The sequence below is a fragment of the Callorhinus ursinus genome, unplaced genomic scaffold (assembly GCF_003265705.2).
Source record: "Callorhinus ursinus isolate GAN/ISIS: 27379988/994484 unplaced genomic scaffold, GSC_fseal_2.0 scaffold6, whole genome shotgun sequence".
Lineage (NCBI taxonomy): Eukaryota > Metazoa > Chordata > Mammalia > Carnivora > Otariidae > Callorhinus > Callorhinus ursinus.
In genome coordinates, this window is record NW_027397068.1 from 47,941,323 (window position 1) to 47,961,156 (window position 19,834).

Below are 19,834 nucleotides of genomic sequence, written 5' to 3' on the forward strand. Positions count from 1 at the left end.
TCATCAGGTATATTGTTGAGAAACATGGTAGTGAAATGGATGCACAAACATACCAGATAATTTTGCCCTAACTCATAATGATATAGACTTATTACCCAGGTTACCTTGCTCTTAACTTACCCCTACCTTCTAGATGTCACAAGTGTATGTTACTCCTAGAGTATGTTACTCCTGTCTGTTTCTGCAAACCTTTAGTTTTTAAGTTTTAAGCATACTCTACTAATTTTCTTAGAAGTTAGCACTAAAATACTATTTGTGACATTTATTTAAACATGATTTACTCTTAATTTTTTTATTTTTTAAAAATCTTTTTAAAGTTTGTTTATTGTTAAGTAATCTCTACACTTAATGTGGGCCTTGAACTCATGACCCCAAGATCGAGTCACGTGCTTCTCTGACTGAGCCAGCCAGGTGCCCCTACTCTTAATATTTTAAAGAACAGTAGGGGTGCCTGACTGGATAAGTTGCTGGAGCATGCAACTCTTGATCTCAGGGTTGTAAGTTTAGCCCCCCCAATGGGTGTAGAGATTACTTACAAATAAAAAAAAATTTTTTTAAGAACAACAGAATAAGGAAAATTACTTCTGCCCTTTGGTTTTGCAGAACTTCAACAGAGAAGCGGTTTGAGCCAGTAGAAAACATACTAGAAGGAGAAAGTTAAAAGGTCTAAATGCCAGATTTGACTCTGTGACATTGAACAGTTTTTAAAAGTTTTTCTGTGCTTCTGTTTCCTCATGTATAATGAGTTCAGGCTTGCGTAGGCACATGGGCATTGTGCCGTTGGTTGAGCTCAGACTTCCCACAGTCCTTTCCGAGGCATTGTGTGTGATGATCACTGGGGTCTCTTAGAGTTGATCCCAAAGATGGGGAAAAAAAAATTGGGAAATAAAACTCAATGTCTGCCTTCAGCTCAGGTCATGATCCCAGGGTCCTGGGAGAGAGGATGGCTGTTGGTTGTGCTTTAGATCGTGGGCCAAATCTGGCTAACTATCTGCTTTGTAAAGAAAGTTTTATTGGAACACAGCTATATCCTCTGTGTCTACAGCTGACTTGGGTGGTTTTGACTAAGACCATATGATCTGCAAAGCCTAAAATATTTACTCTGAGTTCCTTTACAGAATACTTTCCTAGCTCCTGCTTTAGACTTCAAAATGACTATTATGAATGATTGCTACTTATGTAGTGCTTGTTTCCTTTTTTTTTTGACTAAATTATCTTTGTTGAAATACATGAGACATATTATTGTTTGACTTTTTCCCCTCTAGTCACTGATGTACCTCACACAAATTGGGAGAGAAGTAAAGAAAATGAACGGATCAGTAAAGATCAAATAAAGAAGAGGAAAAAAAAGCAAAAAGATTATCAACCCAACTATTTCCTATCCATTCCGATCACCAACAAAGAGGTGCTTTTTTTTAATTGAAGTATACTTGACATGAAATGCTACATTGGTTTCAGTTCTACAGCATGGTGATTTGACGATCTATATTGTGCCGTGCTCACTGTCACATGGGTGGTGTAGCTCCCATCGGTCCCCATGCAACGCTATCACAATACCATTGACTGTATTCCCTTTGCTGTTCCTTTCATCCCTGTGACTTACTCATTCCATAACTAGAAGCCTGTACCTCCCACTCCCCTTCTCCCATTCTGCCCATCCCCCCACCCCTCTCCCCCAGGCAGCCGTCAGTTCTTTGTATGTATGGATTTGTTTCTGCTTTTTTGTTTGTTTATTCATTTGTTTTGTTTTTTAGAGGTGCTATTTTTTTTAAAAAACTATTTTACTATAAAGTTTTATTTTAAATTAGATTTAAGGTACATTAAATGCTTGTAAGCCCATTTGCTGTCAGCCCTTAAGTGTCTTTGATGGCATTTTAGTTGGGCTATATAAGAAATAATCCTGTTTAAACAATAGAATCTATTTAAACAGTAATTTTGAGAAGTACTATTTAAAAAACCATATTTAAATAATAATTTTGCAAAAGCCTTTTGAAAAGCATTGCCAGATGGCATGTCAAGTGTGGTTCTCTCTAGGCATTTGCTCGCCACAATGGGGGAACCTTTCAGAAGCAGAGAGTAGTGACCAGGTAGAAAAAGAGGATTCTGAGATCTCTGCTAGGAAAGTAAAGTAGGATTTCTTGCTGCTTAGTCCTGTGTAAGGCAATGATTATTGCAACACAGTTTCTTTAAAAATTACTCATTGTTGTGCCGATTTAATATTGCGTGATAACTTGGGCAGAGTTAAATCTGTTAAATCTATTAAAAATCTGAAAAATTAATGTGGTATGAATAATAGGAAATGGGACCAGTTGATTGGCCCGAACTAAGAAACTCTTGTACGTGGCTGAGAGCTACAGTATCTGATTAAAACTGCTAGAGCGGTGAGGTGGGAAAGAACAGCTCACTTGGAAGATTGATTGTTTTCACATATTGGTGCAATTTGAGAGGCAGATCGGAATTTCTGTTTGATTGTGGACTATGAGCTCTTTTACTAGTGTTAAACAACAAAAATTCCGAGTAAATTTGAAGATCCAGTTGGCTTTATTGAACAAGCCATGAATTGGGCAATATCTCATGTGGCAGAGAGAAAAGTACTCCATCAGGCTGCAGAAAAGGAGAGGGTTTTAAAGGTAGAGAGGGAGAGGAAAGAAGGAAACTATTAGCAAAGAATCCATCGTTTTAGATAAGGTCACCCTCCCATGGAAGGTGCTGACCAGGAAATTCCTTGTGGACTGGTTACGTTCGTGGGGGGACAGTTAGGTTAGGTGTTAAGTCTTGGGTGGGCTGACATGGGGCTCTTAACATGTGACTCCATTTTGGGCCTGTGGTTTTCTTTTTAACACTAGGCACATTTTGCATTTGTTTCTCCCTTTATTTAACTAGAATGTTTCTAGGGGATGCTAATGAATTTTTAAAGCAAAGTATTTAAAGCAAATGAAATTGAAATCAAATGAATAAATATCAAAAGAAAAAATAAATATTATTTATGCATTCCAGGAAATTCTAGTCCGTGAAACCACAGTTTAGCTGGGGAGAGAAGATACATAAAAAGAGAATTTCTATTACCTAGCAATACAAGGTTTTAGAATTTTATTTATTTATTTATTTATTTATTTATTTATTTATTTAATGGAGAGACACAACCAGAAAGGGAACACAAGCAGGGGGAGCGGGAGAGGGAGAAGCAGGCTTCCCGCTGAGCAGGGAGCCTGATGTGGGGCTCGATCCCAGGACCCTGGGATCATGACCTGAGCTGAAGGCAGACGCCTAACGACTGAGCCACCCAGGCGCCCCAGGGTTTTAGAATTTAATGCAGTAATGAATTAGATTTTGATTTTACTGGAACACACCAGTTAAGAGTGGTGGGTTAACAGTACAATAGTCTTTAAAAGTGTTTAGGTGACACAGAGTTTAATATCATGAGCAATTATCTATTATGTTACATATTATATAGTGCATTAAAATACCTATGAGTTATTTGGACAGGTTTTCTTTTGAAATTTAGGATCATCTGCACATATGGGAGTTAGAAGAGGGGTGATGCTGCTTAACTGATCAGTCCAAAGCCAATTCCTTAGGACCCAGAATGTGAAACAGGCAAAGTGACTCTCCCACAGACACACGATTTGTGATTGGAAGAGACCCCAGGTTCCTTATTTTGCTTTACAGCGTAGAGATTGTTCCACTACACTCCATCAGTATAGAAGTTTGGGAAGCACTTCTGTAAGTTGCTTTAATTAGGCCCTTCCTATAGTCTGTCTCCCTTCGCTCCTCCATCCGTGGCTCCTGTGGTAGTCTGAACGGCAGCTTGGTGTCCCCTTCATGTCCCCTACCTCTCCTCGCCTCCTTCTGGCCCCCTTCCTCTTCCAGTGAAGATCAGTGGGGTGATTGTGGTGGGGAAGGGGATGAAGATGAAAGGGGGTCGAGAAATTCTTTCCTTCTGCCACTTAGTTCAGGATTTGGGCCACAAAAGTGCCTTGAGGAAGGGGAAGAGAGAGAATGGTCTACGGCTTTTAGTTTTCACCCTGTAAGCTGCCATAGTTTTTGTTTCTGCTTCCCACTCTCTGGGTGGTTGTGTAGAAAGTGGGAGGAGTGCAGCTTTGGAGTCCTACAGGTCTTGTTTGAATACCATCTGGGCTACAAACTTGCTGTGGATGTAGGTCAGGTGACTTCATGTCTGTAGATTACATTTCTTTAGGTGTAAAATGGAGGTGATAATTATTTTCTAACCCCAAATCTGGACGTGTCACCCACCTGCTTATATCTTTCACTCTTTTCCTGTTGGTTTTGGGACAAAGACAGAGGCTTTACCGTGTTCTATGAGGTTCTGCGTGGTTCAGCTTTCTCCACTTTGGTACTTGTTCCTTCTCCTTGAGCCCCTCTGGCCTTGAACTTGCCAAGTTCCCTCTGCCCCCAGAGAAAGCTTTTTCTGTCTGGGAGTTTTCTTTCCTCTCTTCTTGGTTTTGTTAATGCCATAATCTCAGCTCAGACCTCTTCACTGGTGACCACCTTGCCTTGGTCACCCCCACCCTGCCACCACCAGACTCTCATAGCTTTCCTTTTGGGGTCTATCATCCTTGCAACCTGAACGTGTTCATCTTCTGCACAAAGTTCTTCGGCTCATTCCCAGTACCTAGAGCAGAACTTGGCAGGAGTAGAAATATACACACAGAAAATACTGTCATTTCAGGGCTGGAAATGTGTTTGTGGCATACCAAGTTACACCAAAACATTTACAATAATTTACAAATAAGAAATACAGTGTTATAAATGGTGGTTTCATAATACAAGTTTAACAGCCATCATTTGAGGGTAGGGTGACTGGTAGTTATGGGGAATGCAGGCTTCAAGGGATCTGGAAACCAAATAATTTAATGTTTTCCTCTCAAGAGCCTTATTTGCAGGTAACAGAAAGCTTACGTACAAATACAGGGAGGAGAGGTAGGGTGGAACAAGATTAGGAGATACACTTTATATCTTTTATATGAACATCTTTTTTGTTTGTTTTAAAGTATCACATGTTAAATTTTCTTTTAAAGCTACTTATGAGCTTTTGTGGGAAGGCCTGGGAAAAGAAGCAGCATTTATAACATTGTTTCAGTGTGAGACTGTATTCCAAGTTCCAATTAAGTGACCTGCAAACAAGCTTTTAGAAGCTAGCACTTTCACAATGAGTTGCTCTACTTTTGGCCTCTGCTTGTTGGCATCCAGTTTTAAAGAAAAAAGTGTTCAGACTTTATGGGTCTTTGATTTTTAAACCTATTCTTAGATGTTTGAAATTCTTCATTAATGGAAATTCATAATTTCATACTTTTAAGAAATAGAATTGGAAAATGCATTAGAATGGCTGCATAAAAATATCCTAGTTTCAAGTATATGGAAGCATGTGTTTCTCCCTTACCTGCAATTATACATTAGTTTAAAAATAAAAATAAAGAAAACATTTAATGGAGTTATAATAAATCCTGCATGTTTCTTAAGTGGCTAGAATTATTTAATTAATTATTAATTCTAGTTGGATTTACTCTTATGTTGGTTTTATGCACTTTCCTATGAGTGATAATTTTATAAGGTAAATCAACACTGAAAAAATGCAAGGGAACAATTAGAAACTGAATTCAGGAGTGTATTAATTTTTTATAAGATAATTTTTTATACTAATGGAAAAGTATGATTTTCTTTGGGGGTTTTAAAAGGCATTTGTAACATTTAATTCCATATTTCATCATTTTCTAATGTGAAAATTGCTGGTCTTATAAAAATAATAAAAGTATTCAGTTCTTTTCTGGGATATGTAATTGTAAAAGTATTTGCTCTCATCGTGTGTATGTTAAGCACTTGGTAGACTTGGAAAATTCTCCTATTTGAGAATGATTTTTTACTTTCTTTTTTTAAAGATTTTATTTATTTATTTGACAGAGAGAGACACAGTGAGAGAGGAAACACAAGCAGGGGGAGTGGGTGAGGGAGAAGCAGGCCTCCCACGGAGCAGGGAGCCTGAAGCGGGGCTCGATCCCAGGACCCTGGGATCATGGCCTGAGCCGAAGGCCGACGCTTAATGACTGAGCTACCCAGGCGCCCCAGAGGATGATTTTTTACTTTTACTCCAGTTTTGCTCTGTCATCAGTTTTTCAGGTTCTTTTCATGGTTGTAGACAAGCAAGAAAAATGAAAGTATTCAGCAATGAAGAAAAGTTATGTAGCAAATTGAAGTGATAATTCTAGTAAGTCTTAATGAGGCAGCAAATTTAGGAACAATATAAGTTAACAGCTTCAAAAAATTCTGGAAATAATGTCAAAAGATGGGGTCAAAGACATTCTCCTACTCTGTGTTGGAATGTAACTTGTCTTCCTCATGCAGCACTGTAACTTTAAGGCTTTTTCTTTGTACTCATATATGCCTTGAGTCAATTAGAAAGCTTAAAAGATATAAAAATGAATTTTCTTACTGCATTATTTTTAGGCAGGTGGAATATGGTTTAGTGGTAAGGTTTAACAAGTGGTTGTTTGTTCTTGTTCTCTAAACACAAAGATAATAATGAAATATTGAAGATTTTAATAATGCTCTTATTTTTTAAAGTTTCTTTCAATATCATATTTAAATATGACTATAGTATTAGGTTTTTATTTTTTTATTTTTTTAAGATTTTATTTATTTATTTGAGAGAGAGAATGAGATAGAGAGCATGAGAGGGGGGAGGGTCAGAGGGAGAAGCAGACTCCCCACTGAGCAGGGAGCCCGATGTGGGACTCGATCCCGAGACTCCAGGATCATGACCTGAGCTGAAGACAGTTGCTTAACCAACTGAGCCACCTAGGCGCCCTATAGTATTAGGTTTTTAGAATGTGCCTGTGTAGTACTGTCAATGGCTGGGGATTAGGGTGACAGATAAGGTTTAATAGCTTTATAGAATTTTAAACAGTGGCTCTAAAAATTAGTTTTCTTTGGCCTTTAATGACATTGGTACTTTTTAAAGTGGCTTTCGGAAGAAGACTCTGAAGTTTTTTTCATTTTTCTTTTATGTTTTAAGAATGTAATTAGGAATAAAAAAGGATTTATAAAGCTCTTAAGATGATATCAAAGAATATTATAAATTAATCTGGAGCATCAAAGCATAGCTGGAAATATATTACTCGATTCAGGGCACTTGGCTGGCTCAGTCGGAGGAGCATCCAACTCTTGATCTCAGGGTTGTGAGATCAAGCCTCATGGTGGGTGTAGAGATTAGTTAAATAAATAAAACTAAAAAAAAAGATATATATTACTTGGTTAGATTATCTTTAGAATTTTCATAGGTTGAAGGTAATCCTGCATCATAAATACTGTGTGACATTAGAGAATTAATCTTCAAAGTATTTTATGGTTTTGAATTTTCAATGTGAATGGTCTGAAATTGTTTTACCATGCTGGACATTGCACTAAAATGCTGACTACACAAATGAATGCAATTTTTCGATCATTATCCTGAATTTACATATGATTATTACTGGAGCCCAGAATGAAGAATGTTTTTATGAAAATGTAGGTATTCTACCCATTAGGTTCAAGTAGCAAGTCCTGGGGTGCCTGGGGGTGGCTCAGTTGGTTGAGCGTCTGTCCGACTCTTGTTTTCGGGTCAGGTCATAATCTTGGGTCCTGGGATCGAGCCCTGTGATGGAATCTGTGCTCAGTGGGGAGTCTGCTTGGGGTTCTCTCTCTCCCTCCTCCTCTGCCCTCCCCCTACTCTCTCTCTCTCTCTCTCTCAAATAAATAAACCTTTAAAAGAACCAACCAACCAAACAAACAAAAAACAAGTAGCAAGTCCCCAGTTATGACATAAATATCTCCAAACATTGCCAGATGGTACCCTGGAGGCAGAACTATGTAGGGTAGAGGAACACTGATTTTAATATTGGCAGTGTTCCATACCTTATATTAGGCAAATGCTGTAGAGCTTACATTGTATTTTCATGTAGCTTATCTATTGTGATCTATAACACAACACTGTAAGTTTGGCAATGCAGATTCTATTATTCCTGTTTTACAGTTGAAGAAGCCAAGACTCGGGGAGACTAGGTGACTTGGGTGGGTTCACACCTATGGTAGATTTGGGGTTAAAATCCAGAATTTCTGAGCCAAGTCCAGCACCCTTAATTTGCATCACTCTATTTATAAAACAGAGTTCTCATCCTGTGCTACTTTTCATGTTCAGTTAAACCAGAATTACCATTTGTACCAGCTAAGATTTGGAGATGTAATTATACTGTTTAGAGGTATGACTTTTTTTTAAACTGAAGTATAGTTGACACACAGTGTTACATTCGTTTCAGTTGTACAACATAGTGATTTCACAAGTCTATACGTTAGGCTGTGCTCATCATGAGTGTAGCTACCATCTGTCACCATGCAATGCTATTATAATACCATTGACTCGCTACATTGTTACTGTATCTTACATCCCCATGACTTACTCATTCCATAACTGGAAGCCTGTACCTCCCTCTCCCCTTCACCCATTTTGCCCTCCCCCCTGCCCCCGTAACCATGAGTTTGTTTTCTGTATCTGTGGGTCTCTTTCTGGTTTTTATTTGTTTATTTGTTTTGTTTTTTTAGATTACACATATAAGTGAGATCTTATGGTATTTATCTTTCTCAGTCTGACTTATCTCACTTAGCATGATACCCTCCAGGTCCATCAATGTTTTTTTGCAAATGGCAAGATCTTACCCTTTTTATCCCTGAGTAACATTCCATTTTATATATATAAAAAATATATTTATTTGTCCCCTCTTGAAAATAAACCAATTCCTTGTATCTGTTGCATTTTTTCTCATGTGTTGTAATTTATCCTTACGTTTCTTTGCTGTTTTGGGTATATGATTTTGAAGAGATTTTTTTTTAATCTTCTGTTTTTCAATTTATTTTAATAGATTTAATACCCATATCTACCACATAGCAATGTTCAGAGGCTTCAGTGAACTAATATGTGTAAAATGCTCACTTTAGTACCTAGAACCTAGTGATCATACCATAAAGGTTAGTTACTTACTGCTATAGTCCTTTAAATACTGTTTTTTTGTTTTGTTTCCTTAATTAAAAACTATTTTTTAAGAAAAATCTTTATTTCTATAAGTAAGGGAGTAGATAATTAAATTGGAACCCTAGGCTATTAAAAAAAAGTAGATATTCTATGTCTTTAATATTTGGAAAATGTCTAATAAATTTTAGGTGAAAAACACATTTTAGAATAATGTGGACTGATATGTCCTTGTGCCAGTTCTCTTTTTTTTTAATTCTACTGTAGTTAACATACAGTGTTCTATTAGTTTCAGGTATACTTTAAATATTGTTTTTTTTATTGTCACTAGTCACCATGGTGAGAGGGTGGGTTAGGAGAAATGAGCATTTCCCTTGAGGTGTTTACAATTTAGTTTTTATTGATAGAGAGTAGAGGAAAGTGACTCTGTATAATCTTTGTGTACTGTTCGTCAGGAGCGCTTTGTTTATCAGGCTATCAATATTCTTTTGCTAGGTTTCATGGAAGTGACATCTTGCCTTGGGAAATAGTATGTTAGGTGTTACTGCATAACTTCCTCCCAGGAAAACACCATTTCCTGTGTCACTCTTCCAGATGGCAAGAAGCAGAGAAATGCTGAGATTATTTTGGGTGATGTGGATTTATTGTAAAGATACACGGGAAGTCGGATCCCAGGATGGCATCTCATGATTTGTTCAGTCACATTCTGCAGATAATGGGAACATTGTTCAGGATAAAACAGCTGCTGTAGTATCAGAACAGTCTGCTGTGCTCATGATTCTGTTTTTTCTTATCTCTGCTATTTTTTAATGGACTCTGCTTCTGTTGCCAGCCCCCTCTCCTTCCCCTTTGCTCTCTGACGAATTCTGCTGCCTCAGAGCTTCTGTGTGCTCTCTTTTCTCTGAGTATTGCTCCGTTTGCTGTTTCGCATTCCAACCATCTTCCAGTACACTCACATGGAGAAGTTGACTGGAATTGTACCTAGCTGGAAGAGAAGGGAAGGATATCATTCCCCCTGCTTGTTTCAGAGCAGAGACTGAGAGGGGGCAGTCTGATGAGAGATGAGAGCTCTCACTCCATGCAGACTGCCATTGTTTTTGTAACATATGCATTTGGACTTCTTTGCAACTCTCTTTCCATGGTTATGCCCCTCCTCACACATCTGGAAAAATGACAATAGTCACTCCTGTTGAGATTATTGCTGTCCTAAAAAATTTTAAAGGCCATGAAGAATGGGTTCTCAGACACATTCATTTGGGGACAAATAAATAATACTTCCAACAGGAATGGAATGTTGTCTGCTGGTTTGACCTTTCTATGGCAAGAATGAAACTTTTTTTTTTATTTTAGGAAAGATCATAATTATCGTGAGTCATACTGCATATTCCAAGGACAAGTTTCTGAAAAGATGCATGGTCACTGAGAGGTTGTCAACCAGTGGGTTCAACCAGTGACCCAATTTATAAAATAAGGGTATTAGGCTTGATGTTTGTTTTTTTTTTAAAGATTTATTTATTTATTTTAGAGAGAGCACGTGTATGAGTGGGAGGGGCAGAGGGAGAGGGAGAGAGAATCTCAAGTAGACTGCATGTTGAGCATGGAACCCGACGTGGGGCTCAATCTCAGGACTCTGAGATCACAATCTGAGCCGAAATCAAGAGTTGGATGCTTAACTGACTGCGCCACTGAGGCACCCCTAGGCTTGATGTTTTTAAGATGAACAAGGATTGTATGATTTTTAAAAACTCATATATCATATTAAGCTTCCCAAGTCATTTTATCCAGGATATTTGAGAACAAGTAGGTAATTAAGCATTGCTTGGTTGAAGAATCTTGACATAGTTCTAATTTTGATTGTTGCTTATTTTTCTTGACATAGTTCTAATTTTGATTGTTGCTTATTTTTCTTCTTGATTTACAAACTGCCATAAGGAAATTTTGCTTGCCTAATCTATGTTTTGTATGTATATGTGTGTGTGTGTGTGTGTGTGTGTGTGATTAGATTACAAGAGGAATTAAGATCCTGCAAAATGCAATAATACAACAAGATAAGCAACTAGCCAAAGCAATGACCAGTGATGGCTCCTTTCATATTACCCTGCTAGTGATGCAGCTATTAAGTGAAGATGAAGTAAACATGTGAGTAATATGCCTTCCTTGAATATCACTTTTCAAGTTACTACTTTAATATGAGTAAACATAGCAGAACCCAGAGGCATTGAAATTCTAAGGAAGCATTCTTTGTTATAATTTGTTCCAACTAATAGTCAATGTACCGAATTAACAATACAAATATTCCTCCTAATTTAGACTTCTTCAACTCTGTTATTGTTATCAAATAGTAGCCCTTGGTCGTGCAGTTGTTTTGCCCATGTTAATCATGTAAGCACTCTGGAGGCTGACCATTTAGGTTAGGATTCTTGGTAAAGATTTTGGAACCATGGCACAACCATCTCTGAATAGCTGCCTGATTTGGGGCAAATTGTCCACTTTTTAAGTAAACGGGAAAAATAATAGTACCAGTACACGTAAGAGCTCCTTGTACAGGGCCTGGCACACACAGGCAGCCGGTGTTGTTAGTCATTAGAACTGCCATTCCCTTAGGTCAGTAGACAATTACCATTTTACCTTACTCAATCTTAGAGTACCTGTATGCTGCCCAATTCGAATTCTAGAGTTGTGCTGTAAAGGTTGGGTATGAGTCATTGGCTGCTGCTTTTCAGTAGCCAGTTGGTCTTCTCCCCCAATTCTCTGGGATACTCTGTACGTATGATTGCTCCTTTCCTTGGTACCTTCTGTATATCTCTCTGGCTTAAGCTGAAGCTTTAGCTCTTTGGAAAACCAGAATCAGAATGCATTGCAGGTTACTTCTGTTTTGTAGTTGACCTGACATGTAGTTTCCTGAGGGAATGAAGAACGAGGCTTGCATTGGGAAGAGGGTGAGGGAAAGGGAGAAAACAATGAACTTATTAGTAACTCAAAATATGAAGCCAAATTATGGTTTTTGTAGTTATGTCTTTTAAACAGTAGACCTTCATGTCTGTAGAGATCGGTCTTCTGATCTCTTCCAACCTGATCTACCCAAGAGCAGGTCTTGGGCACCCTGCAATTGCAGAGAGGCCTGGAAGATTTTTTTACTTGCCTCACTTTCACTGTTCACTTTGCCAAACAGAAGACAAATAAATACTCTGATGCTCTTAAAGGAAAAGAAGCCAAAGAAGAAGGAGAAGATGAAAGCCTGAGAGAAGAGTGGTGCCCTGTGTGTGTTAGAACGCTGAATTAGTCCGCGTTCTCTGGAGACAGAACCAACAGGATGTATATCTGTATGGGTATCTAGATGTGTTGATATCTCGACATATCTGTATCTACACTTACATACGGAATTTATTTTACGGAATTAGCTCATGTGACTGTGGAGGCTGGCAAGTCCAAAATCCAGGGAAGAGTTGACGTAGTCTCAAGTCCAAGGCAGTCTGGAGGCAGAATTCCTTCTTTCTTGGGGGACCTCAGTCTTTTCTCTTGGTGAGCTGGTGTAAGGGGTGGCAAGTGGGAGACACTGAACCAGCAACAAATTCAAAAGAACTTCTGTGTGGTCAGTGAAAGCACAGACAACTTTGAGGAGGGTTGTAGGTGGCTGCTGTGAGTCTTCTTGTCCTGGGTGGGAAGGAATATGGAGCCCCTCCAGTGCTAGGTGGAGTCTTCGAGGCATGAAGGCAGACACAATGTTCTGGCTCCCCTGTTGGGGTTGAATGTTCTTTCCAAGCCTGGCCCCCACCAGTGCTGGAGCAGAGAATTAGGAATGGTAGAGACACTCACGTTGGTTTGGGGTTCTCAGTGTATGGGGAAAACTCAAGCTTTTTGGGGAAGTTCCTGTTTAACTAATGCTAGAAGAATGTGGTGTCACATATCACATAGGTGGTAGATTAGAGTCGAGGAAGATTTCTAACAGACGGACCTGAGGAATTTCCTTCAATTCCGCATTGCCTATCAAGACATAAAGATGGATGCAGAAGTTTCTTGTGCCCTGGTGGGTGGACTTGGAAGTCCAACTCAGAAAGAATTGGTGAATCAGGAGCTAGGTAAGGGTTGAGGACACTGCTGAACATCCACGTTTCTTGATCAGAGACTCTGGCAGGGATCTTGTGCTTCGGCAGTACCTGCTGCTACAAAGCCCAGAAAGAGCAAGCGTGCTGTCATGGACCCTGATATAGGGCACCCAGGGATATGACCAGACCAGTCCCCCCGAAGTGGGACTCTCTGAGGACTCAAACAGCAAGCAGTTGAGAGGTCTTCCTCAGTTCTTTTAGAAGGGTATGCTGGATTCCTTGGGAAGGAGGAGGAGAGAGGGAAGGGAAAAACTCCTGAAAGGAGGTTTGAATTAACTGAATAATTGTACCCCAAAGAGACTTTTTTAAACCAGAAAAGGTTGAGTCACTGTTGATCAGTAAGTTTAGGTTTATCTTTGTCATCAGAAATGGGTCTTGGCCATGGCGTACGGCATGTCTCTGTCAGCCTTGGCTCCCCAGCTTCCGTCCCCCATACAGGTATTATTTCCTTTTATTCTCTTAATGGTATTGGGAGGCAGCACAGAAATGCCATCTCCCTTATACATATGAGGAAGCAAGAGCTCTAGTAATTAAGCAAATACTGGTCAGTAGAGAAGCCAGAACTAGTCAGTTCTCTTAGTACTCCATGGGGTGTGTGTGTGAAAGATGGGGAGGCACAAAGAGAAGGGTGGGGTGGAGACAGGAGGGAGAGGATGAGCACAGGGGCATGAGAGAAGTGGGAGAGATCAGTCTGCACAGGTATGAATGGCTTCCTATGCCTCAGTGGCCTCTACTGATGAGCACGTGGTGTCCAGTGGGGTTAGGGTGAGGGGGAAGGTATGCCTCCAATGTATCGTACTGTTTACATTTCTCAGTGGGCGCAAGACTGCCTTCTCCAGGAGACTTTTAGAAATATTTGTGGGGGTATTTTTGGGTGTCACGATTACTGAGGAGTGCTGTGGACATTTGATGGGCAGGAGTGAGGGTTGCTAAGCCATCTGCAGCACATGGGACAGTCCTGAACGAGGCAGCATCGTCTTGCCCTAAGTCATGGCATCACATGTTGAAGAATTCCTGTGCAGAGAGCATGGTGACTCTGCGTCATTCAGGCCTGTGTTTTACCAGGGCTTTTTGCAAATACTTCTAGTTTTGTGAAAAAATGAAATGTTTAGCAAGTCAACTTTGTGTTTGAAGTGGCATCCTTATGCAACTTTATGATACTGGGAATATTCTCTCTACTAGAAGATGATGACCAGATATTTGCAGTTTAGTAATTCTTCTTGACAAAAGTTATAATAAAAAAATCTAAGAAATAATGAAGTTTGCTATACAGACAAGACAGTGTTTTGCAACTCAACCAGCGTTAATTATCAGTCATGTGCAAGATACTGAGCTAAGTGCTTTGGGGAAAATGAAGATGAATCAGGGATGGCTCTTATGCTCATGGATTATACAATTAAGTTGACTAGATACCATATGAACTCAAATAACTATAATAGAAAAACACAAAAACTGTTATGTTTCATAAGATATAAAGTATTAATGGAATTTCAAAGAAGTAAAGATTTGCTACTAGTTTGGGAAGCCAGGGAAGTGTCTGTGGCAGAGTTTTTATTTTTTATTTTATTTTGTTTTTTAAAAAGATATATTTATTTGAGAGAGCGAGCGAGCATGCAGGAGGAGGGAGGGGCAGAGGGAGAGGGAGAATCCTCCAGCAGACTCCCTGCCGAGTGGGAAGCCTGACACGGGGCTCCATGTCAGGACCCTGCGATCATGACCTGAGCCGAAGTCAAGAGTCAGCCGCTTCATGGACTGAGCCATCCAGGTGCCCTAGCAGTGTTAACTTTTAAATAAGGAACAGAATCAAGATGTGACTTCACTTTGGGTAGCTATATAGTGAGAGAGAAACCGATTGGGTTTTCTGGTAAAACATTATTTGTAAGAAGGATTTTCTAAGTCTCTAATCTTTTAACTTTACCTTTCATCCTACACTGTATAGTATGTTGACATCTATATTATCAGTTCCTTGTTCTGTGTTCTTACTTTTCAAAATGTAGTATCATTATTTAGGTGTTTAATGATATATTGACCAATGGGTTGGGTATGGAGCATGCAGAAGCATTTTTTTAAAATCATGAATTTCTTCAGGGCACCTGGCTGGCCTAGTCAGTAGAGCGTGCGACTCTTGATCTCAGGGTCGTGAGGTTATGCCCTGTGGTGGGTGCAGAGATTACTTAAACATTTTTTTTTTTTAATCATGAATTTCTTCAGATACCACCTCAGGTCCTTTGCCCTCATGATGTAGAAGAAAGGCATAGAAATTTGTAAGGTCAAACCCAGCTGCTGAGTTGAAAAGATGGTTGTCCTGCCTTAATTGCAAATAAATACACCTTTGGGTCTGAACTCTAGTTTCAGAGTTCTGTTTCGTGTATGCATTTACTTTTTACCCTTTTTACCATAAAGAAGTCTTTCCATAAATCAATCTTGAAAAGATATTCTATTTAAAAGAATTTGAAAGTTAGTGATACTTACCAATAGACACTATGACTTTTTCTTACTCTGTGATCAGTGACATCTCATTGGGACTTATTGGTTTATGCTCCTAGAGCATAAATAGTTACATTTAAAATGAGTATCTTGAATTCCCCAGTTTACGAAAGATGAGCCAGAAGTGGCCATTCAACTTTCACATGCTCTAACTCCCTTCAGTGAAGGACAGTCTTGCAGTAGGCGTATGTACACTGTGTCTTTTTTGGATGAACATAAATACAATCAGGAAAGATTGGATTTAGGATGCGGGTTTGGAGGTACAATGAGAAATGTTGACCTTTCCAAAGGTATTTTGAAGTATTGTACATTTTGTTACGGCATAGATGAGAATTGAAACTCAGTATGAAGTTATGGATGAAATCCGTTACAAACTTTATATGAAAACTAATTTAGAAATATGAAAGAGCTAGAAAAATACCTACATTTCTTTTCACACATTTGATGTATAATTACTGGTGAACAAATCACACTGATCAAGACAGTTTAAATTAACGATGTTTCAACAGAAGGGTGTTTTAAAGCCCTTTACATTATGTAAGACTGTACCCTTCTTTTTGGAGTAATTGCTGCCCTCTAGTGAGATTTTAATTTTTTTCTCATAACACCATACCTACACCAGAATTCTCTTAAAGATGGAAATAATTTATCCTAATTTTCAAAATATTCCAAACCTGATCATGTTTAATTCATTTATATAGTAAACATTTGTTATTATGAAGAAAAAGAAAGCATTTGAAACAGAGTAGTCCTATAATCACATAGGTTAAACAGAAATAAACTTGTGTGGTTGTAGTTGGTAAATATAAGCTTGTATTTTACCTTGTTACAGAGGCTATTATAGTTTAAGAGATAATGAGTGTTAAGTTTTAGTAGAGTACTTTGCAAATACTATTTACCCTAAGTAAATAGAATAAATACTGTACTAGTACTTTTAATAAGAATCCAGAACTTTCCACAGAATCTAATATAAGTTCTTTTGGTATTAGGTTTTTGGAATATATGGTCAGTAATTTTTTTTGAGTTGTCTGTGCAGTGTTCCCTTGATTAAAAACTTCTTGGTGAACTATAAAGTAGTATTTTCTTTCATGTCTTTAATATAATATAAATTATAATTAAGTAAAGATTTAATTCACTTCTTCCATAGTTTTTGTTTAAAAAACAAAGAGGGAGACAAACCATGAGAGACTCTGGACTCCGGGAAGCAAACTGAGGATTACAGAAGGGAGGGGGGTGAGGGGATGGGGTAACCGGGTGATGGGTATTAAGGCGGGCACGTGTTGTGATGAGCACTGGGTGTTATACGCAACTAATGAATCGTTGAACACTACATTGAAAACTAATGGATGTATTATATGTTCACTAATGGAACATAATAAAAAAGGTTAAAATTAAAAAAAATTAATAGTTTTATTTTAATCATATGGATTAGGTTTTGAAGTTATTTTTGAACTTTAATTAGAACAAATATCAAAATTTATCTTTCTAAAACTGATTGGTTTTATATATTTTATTACTTAATATGTTACTGAAAATTATATTATCTCTTACCAGTGGTATAGGTGCTCTTTTGGAATTAAAACCATTCATAGAAGAAATCCTCCAAGGAAAACAGTTGATTTTGCCCTTTCAGGGGATTGACACTTTCGGAAATCAGGTTGGATTTGTGAAGCTGGCAGAAGGAGATCATGTAAACTCACTTTTGGAGATAGCAGGTAAAATAAACAGCAACACATCCATGTGAAATCTCATCTTTTGAAGAAATAACCTCCCCATCCCCAATTCTTATAATAGAAATTTGAAATCTTTTAACTTATAACCTTACCTTATAAATGAGTGGCTTCAGCATTTGCATGTGTAGGTAAGCAGCCAAATAAAATACCTGAAGTTATCTTGATTTTTTTTTTTTTTTTTTGAGTATGGTTGACATCAGTGTTACATTAGTTTCAGGTGTACAACACAGTGATTTGACAGGTTTATACATTATGCTGTGCTCACCCCAAGTGTAGCTACCGTCTTACCCAATATGTCACTGTTACCGTGTCACTGACTGTATTCCTTATGTGGTAACTTTTATTCCCATGACTTTTTTTTTTTTTTTTAAGATTTATTCACTTTAGAGAGAGAGAGAGAAAGAGCATGGAGAGAGAGCACGGAGTTGGGGGGGAGGGGCAGAGGGAAAGTATCTCAAGCAGACTGTCTGCCGAGCAGGGAGCCTGATGCAAGGCTCTGTCTCATGACCCATGAGATCATGACCTGAGCTGAAACCAACGGTCGGTAACCTAACTGACGGAGCCACCCAGACGCCCTCCCATGACTTACTCATTCCATAACTGGAAGCCTGTATCTCCCACCACCCTTCACCCATTTTGCCCAACCCCCCCCCCCCCACTCTCCCTTACTGCAGCCATCATTTTGGTCTCTGTATTCATAGGTCTGATTCTGCTTTTTGTTTGTTTATTCATTTGTTTTGTTTTTTACATTCCACTTATGAGTAGAATCATATAGTATTTGTCTTTCTCTGCCTGACTTATTTCATTTAGCATAATACCCTATAGGTCTATCCATGTTGTCTCAAATGGCATGATCTCATCCTTTTTTATGGAATATTCTGTTGTATATATACCACATCTTCCTTATCCATTTGTCTATTGATGGACAGTTGGGTTGTTTCCATATTTGGGCTATTGTAAATAATGCTGTAATAAACATAGCGGTGCATATGTCTTTTTGAAATTAGCGTTTTTGTTTTTGGGTAAACACTCAATGGAATTATTGGATCATATGGTATTTCTATTTTTAATTTTTTGAGGAACCTCCATACTGTTTCCACTGTGACTGTCCTATCTTGAGTTTTTTGACCTGAAGATATGTGGATTCTGGGCTCTGGAAGGTGATGGGCTGGACTTAAATATCTGCTAGGACTGTCCTAATCATAAGTCTGAAGGATTCTAGTGCTTTTCATGACATTTGACATATAGTTGGCATTTAGTAAGTATTGACAGTATGGATAAGAATTACCAGTTGCCTATTCAGGCTTTGTGGGCATTGTCAGCCCCATTCCAGAGAGTCTGTGGGTGAGACAGCAGCTTTTCCTCTGTGCTACTTTTTTCCCCCTTTCTTTTTAGGTTCTACTCTCTGAGCAGAAGTCCATTGGTGATGTTAGAAGGTCTGACAGGTCACTTTGTGCAGCATAATTGAAAGTGTTTAGTGAAGTAGAAGAAGAAAGTTACAAAATCTGGATGAATGACTTTTGAGTTGATCCAGAGATTGTAGTTTGGTTGTCAATCTACATGCTGTAAAGAATTTTTATCTTCATATCGTGTTGGATCATTTCCTGTTATTTCATTTCAGGTTTAGTGATCTTTGGTTCGTAATACAATTATCATTGGTCCATGCTTGTTCTACTTTATCTATCTATCAATCATCTATTGGCCATCCATCCATCTCTATTTTATTTTATTTTATTCATTTATTTTTTTCATCCATCTCTATTTTAAAATGGTATCATAATCACCTGGGAATCTGCCACCAAACAAAAAACACAAAACAAAATCCATGAAACAAAAGCTAGGACACTGGTAATAACCTTAACTGTGTTGTCCTTTTCCTTAATCCATCCCATGGCCATACTTCATTTAAGCGAACCATCATCCTGAAGTTAGTGTTTATTATTTCCTTATATTCTCCCAAAGTATATGTATTTTTAAGTGGTTTTAACTTTATCATGTATATGAATTTTTGAGACATACTTTTTTTAACTTAATACTAAATTATCTTTGTGTAGTTTTATAGTTACTCATTCAGAGGTACATCTTGGGGTGCCTGGCTGGCACAGTCCAAAGAGCATGTGACTCTTGATCTTGGGGTTGTGAGTTTGAGCCTCACGTTGGCCACAGAGCTTACTTAAATAAATAAGTAATTTTAAAAAACCAGAAAAACGAAAAACGAAAATGCTTCTCTTTTTGGGTTAAGGGAGACTTTGAGAATCACATTTCATTTCATTGTTGGTTAAGTTTTCTTTTGTGGAGCAAAGTACATATCAACAAACATGCAAACAATATTTATGAGTCAAGAAGGACTTAAAATTATTAGTTGGTCAAGAAAAAGGCAACTCTAACAGTTTTGATAGCAAAGCATTTGGGAACCAATGCCCATAGTTAACAAACTTAATCTGTTCTTCCTAACTGTTCTGGAGACAATGCTAGATTTAGGTGTTTTTTTT

The 19,834-nt window shown here is 38.2% G+C and overlaps 1 protein-coding gene across 5 annotated transcripts in view; it reads left to right on the forward strand.

Moving 5' to 3' along the window:
* Positions 1-19,834, forward strand: part of AKAP7 (A-kinase anchoring protein 7) — a 161,905-nt gene that overhangs the window by 20,029 nt on the left and 122,042 nt on the right. For all 5 annotated transcript variants that reach the window (XR_012378565.1, XM_073893937.1, XM_073893938.1 and 2 more), the window contains exons 3-5: positions 1,266-1,405; positions 11,019-11,155; positions 17,164-17,324. Coding sequence is in view for 4 of the 5 variants with exons in the window: in XM_073893937.1 (XP_073750038.1) it covers positions 1,266-1,405; positions 11,019-11,155; positions 17,164-17,324 (438 nt within the window). In the remaining variant the exon portion in view is untranslated. The remainder of the gene's footprint in view (positions 1-1,265; positions 1,406-11,018; positions 11,156-17,163; positions 17,325-19,834) is intronic.